Source organism: Pundamilia nyererei, unplaced genomic scaffold (assembly GCF_000239375.1).
Source record: "Pundamilia nyererei isolate P.nyererei 1_Seehausen unplaced genomic scaffold, PunNye1.0 scaffold00025, whole genome shotgun sequence".
Taxonomy (NCBI): domain Eukaryota; kingdom Metazoa; phylum Chordata; class Actinopteri; order Cichliformes; family Cichlidae; genus Pundamilia; species Pundamilia nyererei.
Window position 1 is genome coordinate 2,228,339 of NW_005187426.1, and position 22,615 is coordinate 2,250,953.

A 22,615-nucleotide genomic window follows, 5' to 3' on the forward strand; every position below is an offset into this window, starting at 1 on the left:
AATTTGCCATCAATTCAGAGGCTGTCATTCCAAAACGATGCCTTCTGGAAAGTAACGATGATCATGCTAATTAGCCTTTCTTATGTTATAGTTAAGTAAATGACTTCATTGTGTTTATTTAGCAGATTTTTTGATCTATATGATCTGTGTTTATTCTGCATAATCTCTGTTATTCCTATTTTTTTCACTAAAAATGTTTTATGATTAGCACACTTTACTGCTCTTTCACTAAGTAAAGATTATCACTATATCTCATTACCTCATTACTTCTCTCTCTGTCCCGCAGAGTCTAGGATGCGATGAGTATCTCGGATCAGGAAGGGTGGTGGACAAGTGTGGCGTGTGTGGAGGTGACAACTCAACCTGTAGGCTGGTTTCAGGAGTGTTCAAACATAGTTTATCCAAGATCGGCTATCACAAGATAGTGGAGATCCCAGAAGGAGCCACCAAGATCAATGTTACTGAGATGGTGAAGAGCAGAAACTACCTAGGTGGGTGGTAAACATACTCACAGGATACTGTGCTGTGGCTGTACTGACGAAGAATAGCCAGTTAGTGCAGTTTTGTCTTCTTGCTCATGGCTGGTTTCCTTAATTTTATTCTAGCTGCTGTATTGCAGCTGGGTGAATGTATAAGTTAAGTTTAGCATTTTAGCCAACAGAACTGCTTTAGCATTTCACTGTTTTGATTATGAGCACTAACAAGTAATTTAAAGCACCTAAATTAAAATTACACCCTTTTTCCCACTTTTTTGTTACTCTTTATTAGTTCAGCATTCGTTCAGGCAGTCAAGATCAGTCATAATCTTCAGTGGATCTCAGCTATGCTCTATATCAACTAATACACTCTGTGTTTTAAGCTGCATTAGCCTGACCACAGTTGTGCCTGAAGTCGCGTTGTAACTCCCCTCGACTCCATCTTCCTTTCATGTTCTTTCGGGGCCATACCTGTTGTCACTGAAGCCTGATGTTCTGTACAGTCTTACAGCTGGTATCTCCTCCTGTGGCTTTGTGGAATTGTGGAGACGTGTGCTCTCCTAATAGAGCCAAAGAGAGTGTTATTTCTTTCTACAGTAATTTAAATGTTCTTTTGACTACAGTGGCCCTGAATGACCTGTAATCTAAAAGCCCCACCTTCCTCCATAGTGCTTACTCCTACTCAGTCTTTACTCTCTGCCATGCTGTGCTGGGCATATTCTTTATTTAAACGCAGATGCCAAATATAAAAATGTTTCCGTTCACATCACATTATATTTCATTGCATATGTGACAGCTAAATGAATTATGTTTGGGAAAAAAATAACAGAGATCGTTTCTTAGCAGCACATCAGTCATACTATAATAATATTTTGACATCTGCTAGTTTGCTTGAGAAAAGAGGTTTTAGGTATTAGTTGCTAAAACTGTGTGAACAGTATAGAAATGCTTGAATGTTGGCCATATACTTTAAATAAGAGGCCTCTAAGAGTGCTTGTCGTTGGTAACTGCTAATTTAGCTGTCTCGCAGCAAATAGAGCATTTTAGTTTCCATCCTGGTTTACAGTTTCATTAGTCACAGTTTGCTGCAGAGTTCTGCTTTCAGCAGCTCAGAACATACGTCAGAAAACCTCCATCTGCCATGCGTAGTGTTACATGTATGACACCAGTGAAAAGAAAGTCATGAAAAGAAATCATTAAATGATGAATGTGAGAAATGTTTGTTACATTAGCACTAAATAAGCCTGAGCAGGTAGGAGCTGTTTTGTTACATTTGTTTTATTAAACAGCATTTTGCTTTTTAGGATTTCTTTGGCCTTATGCCTATATCGCCACCCACTGTGTCTTACTGTTGTTTAGTGGAGCCTTTGAGTGACCCACACTTTTTACTGAGGTGCAACAGTGGGACAGTAGAGGCTTATTTATTCAGAAATGGCTGTTGGAATGTCAGACATTGTTTAATGAGAACCTTGCCCTGACTCAGCATTGGGTTTAGAGGAAGAGGAGAGCAGTCCTAGTCCACCCCACCACCCCCCATCCACCCACCCGCAACTGCTTTCCCTGAGGAAAGTGCATAAACATGCTTTCATCAGAGGATCTTACCCTTCAGGACTCACAATCTTTTTTTAATTAAAGTGCGGAATTTCACCACCCAATAAAAAAAAATAAAAAACTGGAAACACTAAGACGACGAATTCAGTGGCTGTCTTTCAAACCCCAGCTGCTTAGATGCCAAGTATGCTCAGCTTTCTTTAATTTGAACTGACCATTTATATACACAAGTACACAGAGTTATGTACAGACAAAAAATACTAGTATTTATATGAAAAACTTTGCTGCACCTTATACAGCATTTACAAACTCTTCATTCTTCATTCACACATAGCAAGAAAAAAAACGTGTGTTCTCTAAGTGGATATGTTTTCAGTTTAAAAATCTGTGGCACATTTATAAAGGTAAAATAAAGAGGAATGATCTGAAGGTGTTATGCATTGAATTTATAAAAAGATTACACAGTTCCAGGGAGCAACATATGTTTTAAAATGCAAACGAGACTAGAATCAGGCAGGAGCCATCAACTATATCCTCATCACGTCCCTGATTTTCCCTTCAATAGGCCTTTGTTCTACGCTCTGCATCTCTAATAGTGCTTTTAGTTGTCCAAACACTCTTTTACAAGCCTGTCTAATGTTACACTTCTAATGTCTTTCTAATGGCCCTTTTGTATTTAATCCATGAAATCAGTGGAAAAACCTCTTGGGAGATTTTGTTACAGGATTTGCATGAAAGATTTGCCAGCACAAACAGATTGTCACATTTGAAAAAGACATTGCTCTGAAAGTGCATGTGAGAGCTTTTATTCAGTTAGCTACTGTAATTACCTTTTTGGGTTTGAGCCACTTTTAAAAAGAATACAGATCCCATTATGCCAAATAGTTTTACATTAAACAATAATTATATAGAAGAGCTTTTTGGTTACATGTTTTTCCTCATGTCTTTGTCAGTCTTGATTGTCAGTCTCTCTGTGTCTACCAGCTTTGCGAAGCCGATCAGGGCGATCAATCATTAATGGAAACTGGGCAATTGACCGGCCAGGAAAGTATGAGGGTGCAGGGACCATGTTCACCTACCGCCGACCCAATGAAATCAGTAGCACAGCTGGGGAATCCTTTCTCGCTGAAGGCCCCACAAATGAGATTCTGGACGTTTATGTGAGTAAAAAAAATCAGCTTGAACCCCAAGAAAGTTACGGTGGTGGGTCTCCTTGTTTGTTTGTTTTTTATTTGTTTGTTTTGTTTTTTGCTGACCTGAGAAACGGCGTAAAATTTTGAAAGTGCAAATGTTGAAAGGCTTACAGTTCTGTTTTGAAATTGTTGTCTAAGTCTCATCTACTTTCACTCAGATGATCTTCCAGCAGCCAAATCCTGGTGTTCACTATGAGTACATTCTCCCATCTGAGAAGCTCGTGAGCCCTCAGCAACCAAGCCGCAGGCCGGAAGGTAAATAAGACCCACTTTTGGCCCCTCCTACTGTGTACAAACGACCAAGCAAACAACCAGTGGAGAAAATAACTTTTAGATAAATTAATAAGTGCGTGTTCGTTGCAGGCCTATATATAGCTAGCTATATCTATCCATAGAGTATATCAAATTGATGACACTTCACATCTTAGGGAATGCTGTGAATGGACAGGATGGATACGACCAGCAGAATCATCAGGAAAACTTTAATCCAGCTGGCAGTGGAAGATATTCGCCTCCTCCCACTGAAAACCAGGTACCCTCCGTACAGCCACCCAGACGTGAGAGAGAATACAACTGGAAACTGACTGGTGCTACAGAGTGCAGTGCTTCCTGTGGTAAAGGTCAGTTAAAGAAGTTTATGTTGAGCTTTTTTTTTTCTTTTTAGTTACAGAGAGAGTAATAAAATAACAAAACGGTGAAAAAAGTTTGCTTGAGGTTTTACAGTTTTTTTTTTGATGTGTATATATATCTGTTTGTGATGCAAGTCTGCATTTATATGGCATTAAAATTATGTTACATCCAGTTATCAATTATGTAAAAATTATGCGTCTCCATGTGCATGTTAAACTATACCTAAAGTCAAAACTCAAAAGTTGCATTGCTAAAACATTAATCATTTGGTCTTTATGACATTGAGTAAAATATGACTTTACTGAACTTTTAATTGCACAAAAGATTTTCCCATGCGGTATATACAACAATCAAAATTTGTTTCAGGAGTTAGTGCCTAAATTTCTACTTTTTAGGTTTCAGATATTCCATCTTTCACTGTGTCAACCGGCTGACTCAGGTCCAGGTATCGGACTCTTTGTGTGACAGCAGCAGCCGACCAAGTCCACAGGAAGAGGCCTGCAACTTGCAGCCCTGCCCAGCATTGTGAGAAATTTCTCCTCTGTTTCTAGAGTGCAAATTGCAGACGTCTAAATTTAAAAAGTGTTTTTTATTCTACATGCAAGTTGACTTAATAGTATGCATGTACGCAATGAAGCCTTAATATAAGCTGTAAATATCACCCCAAGGTTCGATCCTTTAAGCAAATTTTCTATCCAGGCATTTCAGATCACACTGAGAGATGACGAGGAAGAATGTATTTTAAATTTTACCATCCATGTGGAAATATTCATACAATTTTTTTTAAACTGTTGTTTTAAAATATAGAAATGGATGATTTTCAGGTGAACCAAGTTTTTTACATCCTCCTAATTTTGTACAGTTTCTGTCCCTAAAGGAACAAATCACAGAAAATACAACAAATGAATGTCGCATTTTGGACACTAATGCTTTTCATTTTATTTAATAGCTGGGATATTGGAGAATGGTCAGAGTGCAGCAAAACCTGCGGTCTGGGCATGCAGCATCGGCAGGTCTTGTGTCGCCAGGTTTACGCCAACCGCACCCTCAATGTCCACACGAGCCGCTGTCGACACCTGGAGCGGCCTGAAACTGCCAGTACCTGCCAGCTAAAGATCTGCAGTGAGTGGCAGATTCGCTCAGAGTGGACTTCTGTGAGTGGCAGCAGTCAGACTTAATTTAACTTACAAGACTTTTCTGAACTGACCCTGAAGTTATGAAAGTTATCTTGAATCTGTACTCCTGTTCTCTACTCTTATATCTTATATCTAAATTGAGCAAATAAGCACACTCATGAAAAGAAAATGGTACAGTCTCCTTAGCTATACATACCTCCATAGTACAACACTATCCATGTAGTATGTATCTTCATAGTGCTCTGTGCCATGTGGGCTGGGTCAGAGGTCACGAGAGGTACACTGTGTCAGCAATGTGGGCGACTTTGTTCCTGATGAGGAGTGCAACATGAATCTGCGGCCCAATGATGTGGAGAACTGTGATATGGGAGCTTGTGCCAAGAGCTGGTTCTACACTGAGTGGGGCAACAGGGTAAGTGTCAGCAGGAGACACAGTAACTTTCATTCATTTCTAATAACAGAGCTAGTCTTTGTATACAGAAGGTCTGTCTTCATCACTCAAGTAGCTATTCTTGATGGCCAGCTGATATAGATACCTTTTGATGATTTTGGCAGGGAAACATACAACTAAGGTCAGGTAGAAAGTTTCATGCCTATGAGGAAAACTATGAGAAAATAAAATCAATAAAGACAGTGGTTGCCACGCGATCATAGGCTGTGCTTTAGGCTGTTCCTGCTTTCAGGTTACATTGCATGACTTTTGTAAGCAGCAGAACAAATTAGCCATGAACAAATATTAAGTTCTTGCAGGGAAAGGAAGACCTCGGTGGATGACATGAGAATCCAACAGAACCAGGCACGTGTTTTTTGTTTTACAGTGATGATACCATTTAACTTTACGGCAATACAATAGGACTAAAAGAGGAAAGTGAATGAATTTAATTTTGCAGGATTGCCTAGATTCCTCTTGATTTGAAACATACGAACTACAAAGCCAGCTAAGATATGAAGTTTCAAAGTGGGCACAGTTAGGTTCTCCAGTTCCTCCTCACAAACTCATACCACCTTTGCACACATTTGACTTGTGTGCGTTCTCTTTAATGTATTTTTCACCCTATGTTTGTACTTTGTGCAAAAATTTGACCTAAACTCTAATGCTTTTTGCTCCACAGTGCTCAGCTGAATGTGGCATGGGTGTACGGACACGGGGAGTTCTCTGCCTGACCAACCAAATCAGCAGTCTCCCTCTGGAAGGATGTGGCAGCGAACGGCCCGCAGACTCTCAGGTCTGCAACAACGGTCCGTGTGAGAATCGAATTGAGTGGTTCACAGGACCCTGGAGCCAGGTAGGAACACAACTGGAGGTTACATTGTACGTACGGGGAAGTTGTCAGATATGTAGGACTTTACATTAATATGTCACATGGGTTTTTCTTTCCTGATTTTGTGTTTAACTGAACATAGTGCTCTGCAGAGTGTGGCACCGGCACCCAGCAGAGGTCAGTGGTGTGTTTGATGAAGTCAAATGAAGGATTCACTGTCATGCCACCATATGAGTGCTCATCCCTGGACAAACCTCTCAGGCAGCAGAGCTGTAGCCTCAAGGCCTGTGGAGCCAAGTGGTACCACACTGACTGGAGTGCTGTGAGTAAGACATACAACCCTCTATCACAGTTTAGATGCTTAGAATCCTCACAGTGCTTAAAACGACTGATAAGAAATCACTTTAAATCTATTGTAGATGGTTGCTTGAGTTGTACATAAAAGTGGTGTAGGCACTGTGATGTCACTCATTGGTTTGTGGGCACTTTGTTTTGAAGCCTTAGGTACTTTTTTAACCGCATATCACAACTGGTAGATCTGTCTCTGTGGAGACTTCATAGCCAATAGCAGCGACTTGCCAATCACACATAGCCCTGCTCTAAAGTCAATCCTATTTTTGTCATTTATTTTACTCTAAATAGTAATGAATGTCAAGCCTTATTAAAATTTCTTGAAACTTGCCCGTGAGATTGCAAACTCATCAGGATTTTTTTTGAGTTTATAAATTATTTTTTCTTGGCTTTTATACTATCTGTCTTTTTAAAGCAGAGGAGTCGCTCCTCGTTCATTAAAAAGATTGCAGGTTTTAGCCCCTTTCCCATTCCGAGAGCTAACTATCTGTGAGAGCTAGCTGATGAGTCTCCTGATTAATAGGTAATAAGTAGGTTATAAATAAGATTTATAACCTATATTTATAGGTATCTTATTTTATAATAAGATTTATAACCTACTTATAAATACTTATAAATAAGTAGGTTATAAATCTTTATTTGCTATGTACCATTTTTGTTACCATTTAATATGTAACAGTTTTATTTAAACCCTCTAAAACGTGTCCTGGTGTTTTTGACATTAAATAAATGTAAAGTTTAATTAATACTAATTAAAGGACATCAATAGCACAATTTCCCTTGAACCTTTCTTTTCAGGATTCTGACTGGTCAGATTTAACTGACAGTACCCAAGCAGCCCACTAAACTCGGATTGGTGCCTAGCATCACCTTTTTACATCTGACACCTCAAAACCAGATTATCCCATTTTCCCTATTAGAAATTTAATTGAAATAGTTGATCAAATTTTGATCGTAATGTTTAGAATATTCGCTGTGATACCCTCACTGACTTTAGGGCAAGCATATGAGAATGATTACTGTCACTGACTCTTGCTCTTCAAGTGCTCCAAAACATGTGAAGGAGGTTTCCGTGTGAGAGAGGTGCGCTGTCTGTCTGATGACATGCTGTCCAGAGAGGGCTGCGATGTGCAGTTGAAACCAGAAGAGAAGGAGGACTGCAACCCAGAGCCCTGCATACCTCTGATAGGTCAGTCAATGTTTTATACGATTGACCTGAATGAATATTTATTGATGATTTTTAGCATCAACACATTGTGAGCATAATAAAGGGAATGTCCTCCCAGTTTCCCTGAAACTCTGTGGCTCCACTGCCATATCTTTATTGAATTATATTATCAACTCTTATTTTGTATTCAGATGAGAACTGCAGAGACAAATACTTCAACTGCAATGTGGTGGTCCAGGCTCGCCTCTGCGTGTATGATTACTACAAGACAACATGCTGTGCTTCATGTTCCCGGGTGGCCCACAAACAGTCGACCTATCGCCGACAAAGCTAGCGCTCTCTACCAGGGTCACTCCGCTCCATGGTGGTCCAGAGTCAGTACCCCCTGGAGGCCCTCTGGTCCTGTGGCAGCTGGGAAGAATAGACTGGCTGGACCTTGCCTAAAATAGGCACTTGTTGTTTTTGCCAACTGTGGAAAGTGAAGAAGGGACATTTTTGTTGGTTTATTTGAAGACAGCTGTTATGAGGGAAAAATGGTGTGTGCCAAGAATCCACTCACTGCAGATGTCAGCTGTGGTGAGAGGCATCAGTATCAAAGTGGAGAATCTAAAACACTTAAAGGATTTGATCTGTGTCTTATTCAAAGAATCCCTCTTCTTTGCTTCAGTGGGAACAGTTTGCAGGTACTGTTTACCGACAATGACTCTTGTGGATTACTTATGAAGAGGAGAGCACGAGCTGACTGTGTAACATGGACCATATATGGTTACACAGCAGAACTCAGATTTATGGCAGTTAATGTAATCGCACATGTTGTCAGTTATTTCGCATCCACTGCTGACCAAAGATATGTAACCTCACCAAACTGCCGACAGTAGCAGATCACCACCTTTTCCTGAAAAACAAATACTGTGCACCTTCCCTGCTGCCAATTGCATATATTTGACTGTTTTCTGGCAAACCATGTCTTTTTCTCCCTACACAGCTACGAGGTCCAAAAGCAGCCTATGTAATATGTATGTGTAAATGTATGTATGACAATGTGAATGATAAAAAAAAATGGTTTTCAGGCTTCTTGGACAGCCCAACACTCTGCCAGTAACTGAAGAGAAAGAAAAATCTCCCTCTTTATTTATTTGTGTGGTTCCCTGTTGTTACATGAACCACCCGTGGCCTCTTTTTAGCTGTGGTGATAAAACTTTTGTTGCCTTTAAACTAGTCACAACTTTGAACTCGGTGTAGGCATTTCACAGCCTGCTGGATGACAGAAGCAGATAATCAGAAAACGTTTGCATTTTTGGAGAGTTGAAACTAACTGTACATATTTCTTTATTTCTAGTGGGATATGATCATTCCACACTGTGTAATTCCTATGAAAAAAATATACTGAATTATCTATAATATATTATTTACATTTGACTCTAAAGAGAAATCATTTCAGTGTTTTACAGTTCTTGATATGGTGATACATACATCTGGTTTGCATTTATAGTAAATCCTTATTAGTGACCAATCTTTTTCTACCATAAAACAGCCATTTTCAGTTTTGTACAAAAGTGCACACAGTACCTCTGAAATGCTCGGCTCTTGTTGTAAAAGCTATTATTGTTTCCCTCCAAGAAAGATTAACTTACCTCTGATTCATAAGTACTGTATCCAGATATTTTGCAGATATTTTCCTCTATCAGAGAAATAACTATTTTGAAGTGCCAACATGATGGTATGATTTTTTTTTAATCTTAATTCAATCATGAAACAACTGAATTAAGTATTCAATATATAACTGCAACTAATAAAACATCTGTATTTGCTTTATTTTAGATCCCAGCTGTTCCGATGTTAATTTTCTTGAGGAAATTTTCTCTAATAGGCAGTAGACTTTTCAGCAGCTTTTCCTTGTGAATCAGTTTCACATCACATTGTGCATTCTTTTTTTGCAGCAGTTAGAGTTTGGCATGTAGACCCTGAGCTCAGCACTCCCAACAAATATAATCAGCACAGCACAGAAATTGTGGTAGATCCTGGAGTGATGGAGAAGGAGCAATGCACTAATTACTTATAGTCTTTCCTATGAAGATATTAACACTTTAAAACATTGAGCTTAAGCATAAGCATTGAACTTGCAAAAGTGTTTTTGTTTTGTTTCTGGTCGATTGAAAAGATTAACAGGTTTAAACTAATGACATTTCACTCTGCCATCTAATCTGTATTTATTGTATTACTGTAAATAAAATTAGTGAAGCAAATTATTGCTCACAATATGAGCCATTAATATATCCACTGACTTAGCCCTGGTTCACAGCATTTTTCTTCTGCTAGTACGCATTCAGTAACTCCAGTGGAGCGACAGCGTTTCTGTATTTAGCTGTCGAAATTGTGGAAGTGTGCAAAAATCACCACAGAATGAAACCATCTGTATTCAGAGCTCAAACAACATCTAATCTTCCCCTCACTCCTGCCCTCATCATGAACTTCTTCCTGCAGCTTGACAGCTTTTTATTGCCCTCTCACTTCTGCACCAATCTTTTCTCTATTATTGATGACACATCAAAATTCCAGGAACAGAAAAGTGCTTTCATCCTCTACTGTCTTGAAACATTGGCTATTAGAGGAATATTTACTGACTACATGTTGTGATGCAGACAACCATAGAATTGTGTTCTGTTCTAACCTCAGGGTAACCTCCTACGTCTTGCACATTGGCGGTCAGTAGGTGTCTTAGACTATGAGGCATGAATACAGAGCCCACGGTGAAACTTCATTATATCCTCCAAACTGCCATACAGAATAATGGTCTCCACAATCTCTTCCGGGTGAATTCTTAACCAAGTGCTGCGTGTCAGACTACAAACTTCTTAAATAAAGAGCAGAAACCCATTTAACTTCTTTGGAAAAAAAAAAAATTAAATTATTTCATATATAGACCATGATGCAGGGATTAAATCTTTGCTTAACCAGTGCATAGTATCATAGGGGAGCTGCTGACAAATACAGTTGACAAGATAATAATGACCTCAGGTATAAAAATTTGATAAGACAAACAAATACATAATACAATTTTACCAGACTGTACATTACTGTAATATAGTGTATGACTTTATTTTGAACATTTTAAAATAATACAACAATATATATAGAAAATATAATATTTATTTTTTATTTATACTTTCTTTTAATCCCAGCTCCTTCAGTAAATAATACCCACTTTTTCTTTTTGTTCATGCCCCACCCTATCATAAATCCTTTCTTACAATTTGTTACATGTATTTGGTTGTATAACTCCATTAACATATAAATTTACAGATATTTAATACACATACACACAGATATTAACTGTAAATGGCACAGTAGTAGTTATAATTAACTATTTAATTTAACTACAGTTTTGTTGTAAATCAAAATATTGTCCAAATTATTTTTTTAAACAAAAGTTATGATTTCCATTAAGTTGCATATTGCATTTTTAGAATTGTATGCCTCTAAAAAAAGAGTGGCATTTATTAAGAAAATGTGATTTGCAGGACTCTTTCAAATCAATTTTTAGCTAATAAGCAGTTAAAAAATGATGTTTTGTTTGTTTGGACACAAATATGCCACGTTGATGCAAGACAACTTTTCTTTTGAACAGTTTAACTGGCACATGAAACTGTGTGAAATTTTGCTATAACTGGCGTATTAATACTTGAGTTCCCAGTAAAAATGTGTTCTGCAAGGTCACAGTAGCCCTGCCCAGATCATTTCATTACTGAGGTCGAGTCAGCATTTGTCTGAAATCTGAATAAATATCTGAATAATTTTCCACATCACTAAGTGACAATGTGTTCTGGGATTAAAACAATTAAATAAAGTATTTCAGTCCATAATCATATGGATTGCAGTCCTTTAAGTGTTTAAGTCTTTCTTAGATTTTAGTAAAAAAAAGAAAAGAAAAAAGAATCCAACAACTATGCCTCTGTTTTTTAAGCTCACCATGACCGAGAAAAACACTCCAAGAAATATTCATTACTTCATTCTAAGACCAAACTATGACTAGAAGCAACATCTGAAAACACTTCTTCCATGACAATGCTGTGTGCTGACAGTTAAAAACCTTATGTCCCACAGATATTTGATTACGACAAATCCCTCCAGTAGTGTTCCAGCTTTCTGACAAGCTGAAAGGTAGAAAAAAAGCTAAAAATAAATAATAATAATTTATCAAAGGAGAGATCAGAGAATACATTTCTTTTTTTATAAAGGATTTATACTGTCCTCTTCCGCCTCCATTCTTTTTAAAAATTAATTCACTACTCAATCTTTTATCATCACACGGTCAGGCACATCAAACACTTTTATGGCTCTTGACAGCAACGTGTGGTGTTTTATTGTCTTCTCATTAGTTTCCATTGGTAAAATACACCGCTTATTATCAATTTTAATACTCTGTTTGCCTAGCCTTCACATGCTTCTTCTTTTGTAGGGGGAAAATGCAATCATAATACTAGATTTGAACAAATCACAGTCAATAATGAGTTTATAAGGTGATGTATTTGCTATTAGTTGTTAAACAATTTACTGTTACATTATAGTTCAGTTGTAACCTATTGATGCCAACATTATTACAATGGAAAATCCTCCTTGTTTTTGTAGTGAGCTCTTTAATATGTTCAGTACAACAACAAAATTCTCACTGCCAAGGGATTATTAGAAACTTAGAAGCACAACCCCATTCATTAGTGGTTTTAATAGCAATATCATCACTCAGTACAATCAAAAAGTCATGTTTCTATCAAAACACTACATCTGAATTAAGTGAATTTCAGCATAAAATAAATAAAAATCTTCCAAACCTAAAGCAATAAATGTTTGCAAAGAATTTTTTTACATTGAATATAATTTTGTCTTTGAGCTGTACTATTATAGAGCATAAAGTGCCCCATTTTAAGTGATATTAGTCTCTGTTTTTTCAGGATTTGTTATTACACACGTGATTAAACAGTCCATTCGTTTACTCTCATAAAGATAATAAAGTTACACTTCTGAAAACATTAGGAAATGATTTATTACTTATTAATAGTATGTATGAACGGCCAGAAAGCTGTGCCCTGGACTCAAATGCTTTGTTAAAAAATATTAACATCCTGTTGATGAAGGCTATAGTGTATGTTGCTTCAACAGACTTTTTACGATGTCATTCCTAACATCACCATGTGATGGCGCCAGTGTCAGCCTGATTTGCCTTACCTCAAAGTGGATTCCCTGCTCCTGGAGTGAAGCCCCTGCCACACGAGACTTTAACATTCAGATGCAATGTGGGGCTCGGGGAGAACTGTGGCCTGCCAAGTGAAGTCCTTATCTCATGTGTGGTTAAGATTTTTTAGAGTAAACATAAAACATTTCAAGGAACTCAAAAAGTACAAACCCTGAGGAGCCTGAGCAGAGTTTTCAAAAAGTTGAGAAAGTCAATGAGTAAGCCCTCAGGCACTAACTGATTTACTGTTTATTATTGCACAGCTCCAGAAGAGGTCATAACTGAAATTTCGTGAGACAGTATTGCAAATATATTGCTCTAATGTTACAGCTTATTGGTCAAAGGCAATTGTGTTAACTGCTCTGCTCTGAGCACTTGTGTCAAGTTCAAATCAATACCACTTAAACAGTTTGCAGCCTTATGGGATCCTAGTATCTTGATTCATTTAAGGTATTCCGTGTTTTAGTAACTATTAGGAAGGTTTCTGATGGGAAACCAAATATTTGGATTCTTACTCGTTAAAAATGACAGAATTCAAGAATAGAAAGTAGTTACAAGTTAATCGAGGCAATGCTCAGCGTACACTGACAGCTTTATTAAAAAAAAAAAATCATGAAACATTTTCAACAAAGATATATTATTGCCAGCTTTGACAGCATAGTTGGTACTATTTTCAACTTGTGAGTTTGTCTGCAGAAGTGTGTACGTTATTCTGGCAAAAGTTGTCCTGGAGGCGCTGGTAGCTTAGTGTTTTGAGTTGGCATTTTATGAATTTGTCAGTTCAGTTCTGCTAAAATTGCACAAAGATATGGCTATACGACTAGAAAAAATGAGGGCTGATTTGCAGCGTGTGATCTGAGATTTCACTGGGATTGGAGCAAAATGGTTTTAAGGTCTTTTCCAGGCAGCAATGCCACCTGAGTGCTGAAAGGCTGCAGCTTTGTGTATAATTTAAATGAAATGCTGTGCTAAATATATTTGGCTAAAAGCAATTAATTTTTAAATTTCACTTTTGTAATTGAAATGAAGTAAATGGATTAAAATGGATGGAAGGTCTGGCTACTCACCTAGAATTTAGTTGAAATTCATATTGTATTTTGTGAGTCTTCGTGACTATTTTCCTGTAGCTACTATCTATATATCATGAATACTCACACACCTATACATAGTTTGGGGTTAATTTAGGATTCAAGTAAGGTACATCAATATGTGCGCTAGAGAAGCCTGTCCAAATGTTGATGACCTCCTCTACTTCCTGCCAAAGCCACCCTTGTTGTCCTTTGTAGAAATGTCATGGCTCATGTCATATCATCAAGGTTCAATTACTGCACAGAAAAAAAGGTCACATCAGACCTGCAGTAAAGACCAAAACCAACACAGACTTGCATCACGCTGCACCTCATAAATTGCCTTTTTCATGTTGAAGTGCTCTTCAGGAATGATCCTGTCAAGAGATGCAAACACAACTGATAAAAGTGCAATAAACTACAGAAAGAGCTTAGTTTCACATTCTTGTTTTTAAAAGAGGTCATGTGATAGTATGGGGGGATAAAGGATCCGTGTGAGGAGATGAACTAAATTTACAGCATGTGTAGTCAAACGTGTCATGAGATTATTTGGGTGATAACATAAAGACTTTGCCTTTGAGCTAGTTCGCAGCTGACATCTGTGGACTAGCTGATGATGACTACTGGCTGTGCACACAGCTCTTGGGGGATTAGTGTGACTTACTTTCATCCATATTGTACAGCTCTCATGCAGTTTTTTTTAAACCAAAAGGATGGATTTCCAAGAGGCCCCGTCAGTGGCTCCTTAGCAGTCATGTTCAGTCACTGCAGTACTGCTGATTCACATTTTGAAGGATATTAATAGGCAAGTAAAAGATCCAAATGTCCCAAATGGCTTTAAAGTATAAAGTAAATATCCTACAATATTAGATGGGGCCAACCAACATGATTAGTGGTAAAGCAGTCATAATTGTCAAAAAGTGGTGTGTGTATGAGAAAGAAAATAGGAGAAAGAAAATGAGAAATATGTGGACCATAAAAGAGATGGCCTAAACAGAATGCCAGTCTCAATATAAGGAAACCTATTTCCTCTTCCTATAATGGCTCAGCAGATGGTTTAGTCCACTTGTCTGGGTTTCTGTGTTAAATCTTATGTTAACTTCACTGTGTAGACAGAAACCTAAATAAAGATGCTGGGAAATAATGTGTTGAGGGGGGATAGCTTAGTGTTTAGCAGTGTTTGTGCTAACAGGGAGGGAATGAGTAGATAAGTGAATCCATTGATTGAATCATAAAAACTGTATCCCAAGAAAGATGATTTTATTAATACCTGTGTTTTCCACCAACCTGAAACATCCAATGTTGAAACAGTACACACAGCTGGATTTCAGGATATTTCAGAATATTGTTTTTTAAATCAGCAAAACATTAACCTATTTAAATTTTGTTTAACATTGTATGTATAACTGTGGGATGCCCTACAACCCAGCCAGAAGTCTGGCTCCCGTGGACCTGCCAACTCGTTATGTATATAAAACACAACTGTAAATACATAGACAATAATTTCCTAGAGGATTAATAAAGTTTTCTGATTCTGTTGAATTAGTTCTAACCTCTAACATTCTAACCTCTCCATCATTGTGGGCAACACCAAAAAGCTGTCAAAGGGCATTGCAGATCTGCACAAAGCTGGAATGGGCAAGAACCTGGCGAGAAGGTTACAACTGTTGGTGTGATTGTTCTAAAATGAAAGAAATATAAAATGAAGGTCATATAAGCTGTTAAACAACAGAAAATACTTGAACTCACTGTTTCCAAGCTAATATTGACTTAACTTTGAAGTGGTTGAGTTACAGTTGTAATGGTTGCAAATTAATTCTGAACTGTCAACTTGTCTTGGACTCTGACATCCTGGAAATTCAATAATCAAGCTTGCAATTTAATGTCAGATGTGTCCTACTTAGCATGGTGTCTGACATTTTGTCAAATAAATTTAATTTCAGTTTCAGAATGACAAAGAGGATATTGATCAGTGCTTTCTGTGATGGATTCAATTATACACAGTTCTGTATATCTGACATTTCGGTTTAGCCATCAGCAAAACGGCTTGGAAGCTGCTTTAGGGATACTTTACAAGAAAATGCAGGTTGTGGGTTTTGATAATTTATTTAATTGAAAAATGACAGACCCCCAGACTGAAATGTCTGAAGTGTTTTTCTCTCATTCACTTTGATAACATGCCAGACAGAGAATTACACAAGTATGAATAGCTCATAAAGGGTTTTAGGAACAACAGTACACAAACCCCTACAAAGCTGCAGAAGTGAGCCAGCACTTGGTTGCTGATGAAGCAGTTCAGGGAAGGGTTAGCGGGGCCTAATCCAGCAGGTAGTTGATGTCTGAAGTATATGCCAGGCTCTGCTATGCTGATAACCCTCTGATCCTGCACCAGGTGGCCCATCAAAACAGTGCCAGTTCAATATGCTTGATGCCCCTAAAAATAGGTGAAATAATATTATTATTTTCACAATTTTCATAAAATGTTGGTGAACATTGATGCAGCTCCACTGGAGTAGCTGTTTTTCTATCTTACTTGTCAAATGGGAGGTGTTGTGTACAAATCCTCCAACACAGCATGAAATCTTTTGGATTCGTAGCTCAGACAACATTTCATCTTCCCCTCGCTCCTGCCCTCATCCTGAACTTGTTCCTTGCAGCTTGGCCTCTTTTTGTTCCCCTCTCACTTCTGCACCATTGGGCTCTTTATTATTGATGTCGCATCAATATTCCAGGAACAGAAACGTTTTCATTCTCTACTGTCTCGAGAATGCTACAGAAACAACTACTGACTACTTGTTGTGATGTGGGCAATCTCAGAATTTAAGAATTCTGTTCACATGTAACCTCATACATCATACACATCCCCAGCAAGTGTCGGACGGCACAAGGCACAAATACAGACCCAGTATGGTGACCTTGATCATGTCCTCCATGCTACAGGCAGCTTTACATGTTACTTAGGACTGTAATTTGCAAAGACGTTACTTTTCAGATCACTCCAACTTTTGTGAATACAAAATAATACATATTTAACTGTACTTAAATCCTGAAAATATAATCCTGGAACTATAAAGACTAATTTTGGCCCCTCTAGGGAAGGACAAAAGATTCACTTTTAATGACATTTCCTTAAATCTGGTTGTTAAATGAAGTGTCCTTAGTAAAACCGATAAGAATATGACCTGACAGCAGTGATTACAGTGTCTAAGGATTTCAGGATGGGGTCTTAGATGGTCCTCAGGTCAGGGTTGAACTTGCTGTTGGTTGGGAAGGAGCAGATGATAACAGAGGGGTAGCAGTAGTACTCTCCACAATCTCAAACAGACTGCTGGGCACAAAACATCAGGTCATTAAGCAGACTTTATTTTAAGGGCAAGAAATGTAAATAGATGGCAAAGGGACTTAACAGCACAAGAACAGTAACAATAGTGCTTGAAGGGATTTGCTGAAGGGTATTTTAAAAAGACTGCTGGTTGGAATGTCTGGCAGTAATAAAATAGTTCCTCATTTAGGAGAATCTTTATCATGTTTAAGTTTAAAGCAGGAAGCCTGGAGTGCTGAAAATCATTGAAAAGTACTACCATATCTCCACCTGTAATTGTCTTGTCAGTGGGGAGAGCCTTGATAGCCATATGATAGAAAATTATTGCCCCTAGTGGGAATAAATAAATTAAAAAGAGAAATAACAATATAAAACTATTTTTCTTCAAAATGAGAGAATAATCTAAAGCAGCAAATGTATTCCAATCTCATGTTTCAAGCTATTATTCTAAACAGGGAAATCATTTACAAATATTGACCACTAATCCCTAGAATGTACATATGCATGGACTTAAATAGTAATGCCAGAGCATGATTAGCACCGTCTCACAATTTTTCATCTTGATGCTTTTTCATCCAGGTACCCTGTTAAAGGGAGGATGTTAATATAGTGTTGTAGTGATAAAGATTTAGTTTTGACCACAACTCACCTGGAAACAACAACACAGTGCTCTCTAAAGGTAGGAGTAACAAAGAGACTTGTAATATATTCTGCATTATGCTAAAAAGTATTTTTTTTTCCACAAGAGTGCCCAGTGAAACAGAAAATGTATGTATAAGGTGCTCTAACACTGAGCTGTAGTCTTGGAGACTAGTTGATATGCTACAATTGCTGGAATTAATTTGTAAATTAAAAAGGTACAACTCGTCAACTTGGAGTTAAAATGTAATATGCTGCAAATACTGACATTTTATTTATAATTCAGTAAGACAAATAGGGATAGCAGGTATGTACAGATAATGTACATACTTCCACTGCAAAATGTAAGTATAACTTCAGTCAGTTTTAATTTGATTGCACACTTTTCTGATGTCAACCGAAATAAAACAGGCAATGAACTAACTGATAAACCATTACATTGTACAGAGGCAGGGTTATGAGTTGTGTCAGTAGTGCTGTAACAGATTGCAAAGAAAGAAGAGAAAACACTAATCAGCTTCTGTTGCCCTTTTTCTGACTCCCTGCTTTAATCATCACACTGTCAAGCCCATCAAACACCTTCGTGGATCAAGCTGTGTAAGATGTTTAATGGTTCCTCCATGTAATCATGCAATTAAGTGAGCATGATGGAAAGCCGCTCTGACATAGCAATATTAAAAACATGAACAAATCAAACTGAAATAATTAACCTTATCATCCTTTTTTATTTTCTATTTCAAGCCTCTGACTAAATGTTATAAGCCTGTGTCTGTTATATGTCTGCTAATGAGTCCAACATGACCACAACCATTTTCTGAATCTAGATCAAATCCCTGACCAGTTCTCTGTTTCATGTATTCTTGGCAGTTCCTGATCTATCACAGACATTACAGGCCAAACATTACATAATACTGTACCACACCTATAACCATGGCAATTATTATTTATTTGAATGTAGTTAAAATATTAGTAATATGGTATTAGTAATATATCTATCTATCAACTTATCTATACATACATACAGTAGATGCATTTACATAAAATATGCTTCATTGAAAGTGTGGTAACTTCATTTGCATTGAAGTTGTATAAAACAGGACTAGTTGAAAGTCAAGTCAAATAAGGACTGCTTTAATTCATGCATGCACTGATATAGCCAGAAAAGACAGATATTGTCATGTTGTTCTTGGCATCCCAGTAAATACATATTGATTGGTGGGGAGCTGGAAATATTTCAATCCACTATAAAATGTACCAGTATTTTTTGCTCAAATCAAAACTTTGCTTTTTTCAACTGCTATCATTCCATATTGTTCTTATTTGTTTCTGTGTTCACTTGTGATTCAAGATTTCTACACAAATAAACCACACAACTAGTACAAGGCACTCATAAGAAACATTTAACTAATTAAAGCCTACCAACAACAACAACAAAAAAACCCTGCAGGAAGAGGGATCAGAGGGTTCAGTCAAGCCTCGCTCCACATGAGCTGTGCCTGAAAAGCATTTCTCCTCATCACAGGCAGGAAACATCAATTCATCTGGAGAGTCCAATAATGCCAAGGACAACCAGGTGAGCACAGAGTCCATTATGTAGTTCTTATTCTAAGAGGGGGGAAAAAGGACAACAACAACCAAAAGAGAAGCTCCTATTTCTTATTATGATGGCAGACACATAATTACCTGACCGGGCTCCTGTAATTGCCAAGGTTTGCAAGAATCCGACTGATCAACCTCTTAGGCAAAAACCATTTTGCTCTTATCGCAAATGGGCTTTCTTAGTAATACATTTTAATTACTTACCATTCCACAATGACTGGGTGTATAAGAGTGTTGTTTACTAAGAAGCTAGTACAAAAAAATAATAACACAAAAACAACAAAGGATCACATTATACTTAAAAATGCAATATGGTACAAATGGTTACATTTCGTTTAATAAAACAACCATCTCAGACTTTTTTTCCAAAAGGGTTTAGGGTCAGATTGGGTTGATTTAAAATTGTAAGCACATACAGTTAACAAAAGAACAAATACTAGTGCAAAGAAAACAACAGTAACATTATTATTAATCAACAAATAAAACAAAAGTAAAAATGCTTGCTTAATTTAATTATATATGAAATTATGTTAATCATCAATACTCAGTACATCTAAGAGTTTGCTGCATCCTTAAATATAAATAGAAAAACAAGATCAGCAAACAAATTATAATTATGTTTATGCAATTTGATGCCAATTAAACATACTAACTAATCCCATCAAAGGAGTTCTCATGGCAGATGCTCCCTCTATTTGTATTTTGACGTCACTGCAGAACAAGAATGCAAACATGCAAACAAGTCATCGTGTCCCCATCAAGAGCGTTCAAATGTTTACAGGAATCAGTGGTTTACATTTGTTCTCACACTACATCACAAAAAAGAGGTAATGGGAGTGAAAATGTTTGAGAGCGATCTACTAACAATGCAGCAATTTATATTTGCGTAATGACTAACACAGTCTGTGTAGATCAGTCCATAACTACACATTCTTACAAAAGGGTGGAATCTTTAGTGAGACGGGGGGAGAACTGGAGAAACCAGATACCCAAAGAAGGGCTGCTTTACAAGCAAACACTATTTCTTATCAAATTCTGAGCAGTCAAGTGTTTGTAGAGTTAATGCATCTGTTCCCTATGTTCAGAAAATATGGACTTTATAATGTAAAATACTTTCATCTTTTTAAAAACTAGCTTCTTAGCTGGGTAACCCCAAAGCACTGTCCACATGTCATCTCTACATTATGAACTCCTGTTGAGGTTTTACATACTTCCATAAAATATATTCACCAATAAATCAAAGTTTATGACTTTTCATGAATGTTCATTCAAATTTTAAAAAACGTGTTTTATTGAAGAGATGCACATGGAACAGGACTTACACTAATGATTCATGCAATCACAACATCTGGAAGATTGTAGTACAAACACTATATCTGGTGCCACAGATAATTTTTTTGTTACAAAGAGGTACAATTGAAATGACCACTTTCATATTTACAAACACTATTACTGTTTTCCAACATGATAATGTTGGGCCAATCAGATTGGGAGAATTTTTGAAGTTGTCCTCCATCAAAGGATAGGATGACTTGTTTCAACCACATTCTCACCAAAGGAAATGTAGTTTAGGATCTGGTAGAGCACACAGGTAGTACGGAGCTAGCAGGTTAAAGACAATTTAATCAAAATTATTTTCATAGTCCTGGGTCGGAGACCTAATGTTTTAAGCTCTGGTGTTATTCTGTATTATGGGTTTTGTTCTGATTCTCTAGTATTGCTGTTTTTGTTACCTGGTGTTTCTGTTTTATTCCCATTAAGAGTTTAGCTCTTAGGTTTTGATTCTGTGCTCCCTCTGTTCGGTGTCTTTTTTGTCACTCTTGTCTCTGTGCCTCCCTCGTATGCCTGGTGTCTTATCCCTAGAGAAGGTTTAGTCTGTTCAGTTTTGCGTTATGTGCTTGGTGTTAAACCTGTCATGTCCACGTCTCTGTGTCAAGTCTGCTTTTGTCTCATGCTTTCTGTTTTTTTTGATAGTCTATCGTCAGTGTGCTAAAAGCAGATCTAGTCACTTGGCAGCCCTACTAATAAGGCCATAGTTATCTAAGTTTAACTTTAATTTTAGTAGTCACCAGGATATAAAAACTGATGTATATATTCACCAGTAAAATCTGACAAAAACTGCTTAAAATATTGTCTCAGTTTCCCCAAAATAATGTTTTGGGGAAAATAATTGTTGGGGAAAGCTTTCTTCAGCTGGAAGTTATCTGTCTACCACAACAGAATTCAACGTTGGATTCTTTGAGTGCCATTTCTTTCTCTTATAATGTCTCTGGTGGAATGTAGGGTAATGTCTAGAAAAGTTCAAGGATGCGGCGCAAGTGTTAAAAAGGCTTATTAAGGCACTGATATCCTTTAAGATATGTCTTAAGTTATTAAGATATTAACATTAAGGTTCAGTAATGGCACAGAAAAGAAGGTCACACTAGAACAGCTGGGCTTTAAAGATCATGACAGACATTTCTTGTATTTATTGCATAATATAAGAAATATAAAATGCTTTTTTCTTTACACTGTATGTCAAGTGGAAATAAAAATGAACCTTTAATATTCCAAAATATTTCTGGTCAAAACAAAATGCAAAGTGTGCAGGCTGGCCTACAATTTTGTTTCAGAGTATAGTACGGTGATTATGAGTCATAAGGAAAATTTCAAACCCTGACTTTGAATAGGTGAGATCGTTGTGCACTCTAATAAAATAACCTCTGAGTGGCGCAGTTATCATCGACATGACAATAACCAGCCAGCAGATAAGTCTGAGAAAACACAGACATCTGATGCTCTTTACCTGACTCTTGTGTCCAAAAAGAATTCATTGTAATTATATCTCTGGATGTCAATAGAATATTTTTTTTCTGGTTGTTTTGTTTTTTTGGTCATCCTGCCAAAGGACTGATGAGGTTCTGCAACGGCCAGTCATCCATCTGTTTGTCCCTCGAAAATTCACAAGAACTGCTAGTCCTTCTAGAGTTTGTCAGATTTCAGTGAAATGAA

At 37.3% G+C, this 22,615-nt stretch overlaps 1 protein-coding gene across 3 annotated transcripts in view; it reads left to right on the forward strand.

Moving 5' to 3' along the window:
* Positions 1 to 9,179, forward strand: part of thsd4 (thrombospondin type 1 domain containing 4) — a 53,964-nt gene extending 44,785 nt beyond the window's left edge. For all 3 annotated transcript variants that reach the window (XM_005727602.1, XM_005727603.1, XM_013909462.1), the window contains 11 exons: positions 287 to 491; positions 3,012 to 3,187; positions 3,379 to 3,475; positions 3,649 to 3,840; positions 4,246 to 4,375; positions 4,800 to 5,004; positions 5,225 to 5,398; positions 6,099 to 6,272; positions 6,391 to 6,570; positions 7,644 to 7,788; positions 7,959 to 9,179. In XM_005727602.1, coding sequence (XP_005727659.1) covers positions 287 to 491; positions 3,012 to 3,187; positions 3,379 to 3,475; positions 3,649 to 3,840; positions 4,246 to 4,375; positions 4,800 to 5,004; positions 5,225 to 5,398; positions 6,099 to 6,272; positions 6,391 to 6,570; positions 7,644 to 7,788; positions 7,959 to 8,101 — 1,821 coding nt within the window. In that variant the 3' untranslated portion in view covers positions 8,102 to 9,179. The remainder of the gene's footprint in view (positions 1 to 286; positions 492 to 3,011; positions 3,188 to 3,378; positions 3,476 to 3,648; positions 3,841 to 4,245; positions 4,376 to 4,799; positions 5,005 to 5,224; positions 5,399 to 6,098; positions 6,273 to 6,390; positions 6,571 to 7,643; positions 7,789 to 7,958) is intronic.
* Positions 9,180 to 22,615: the final 13,436 nt, after the last annotated feature.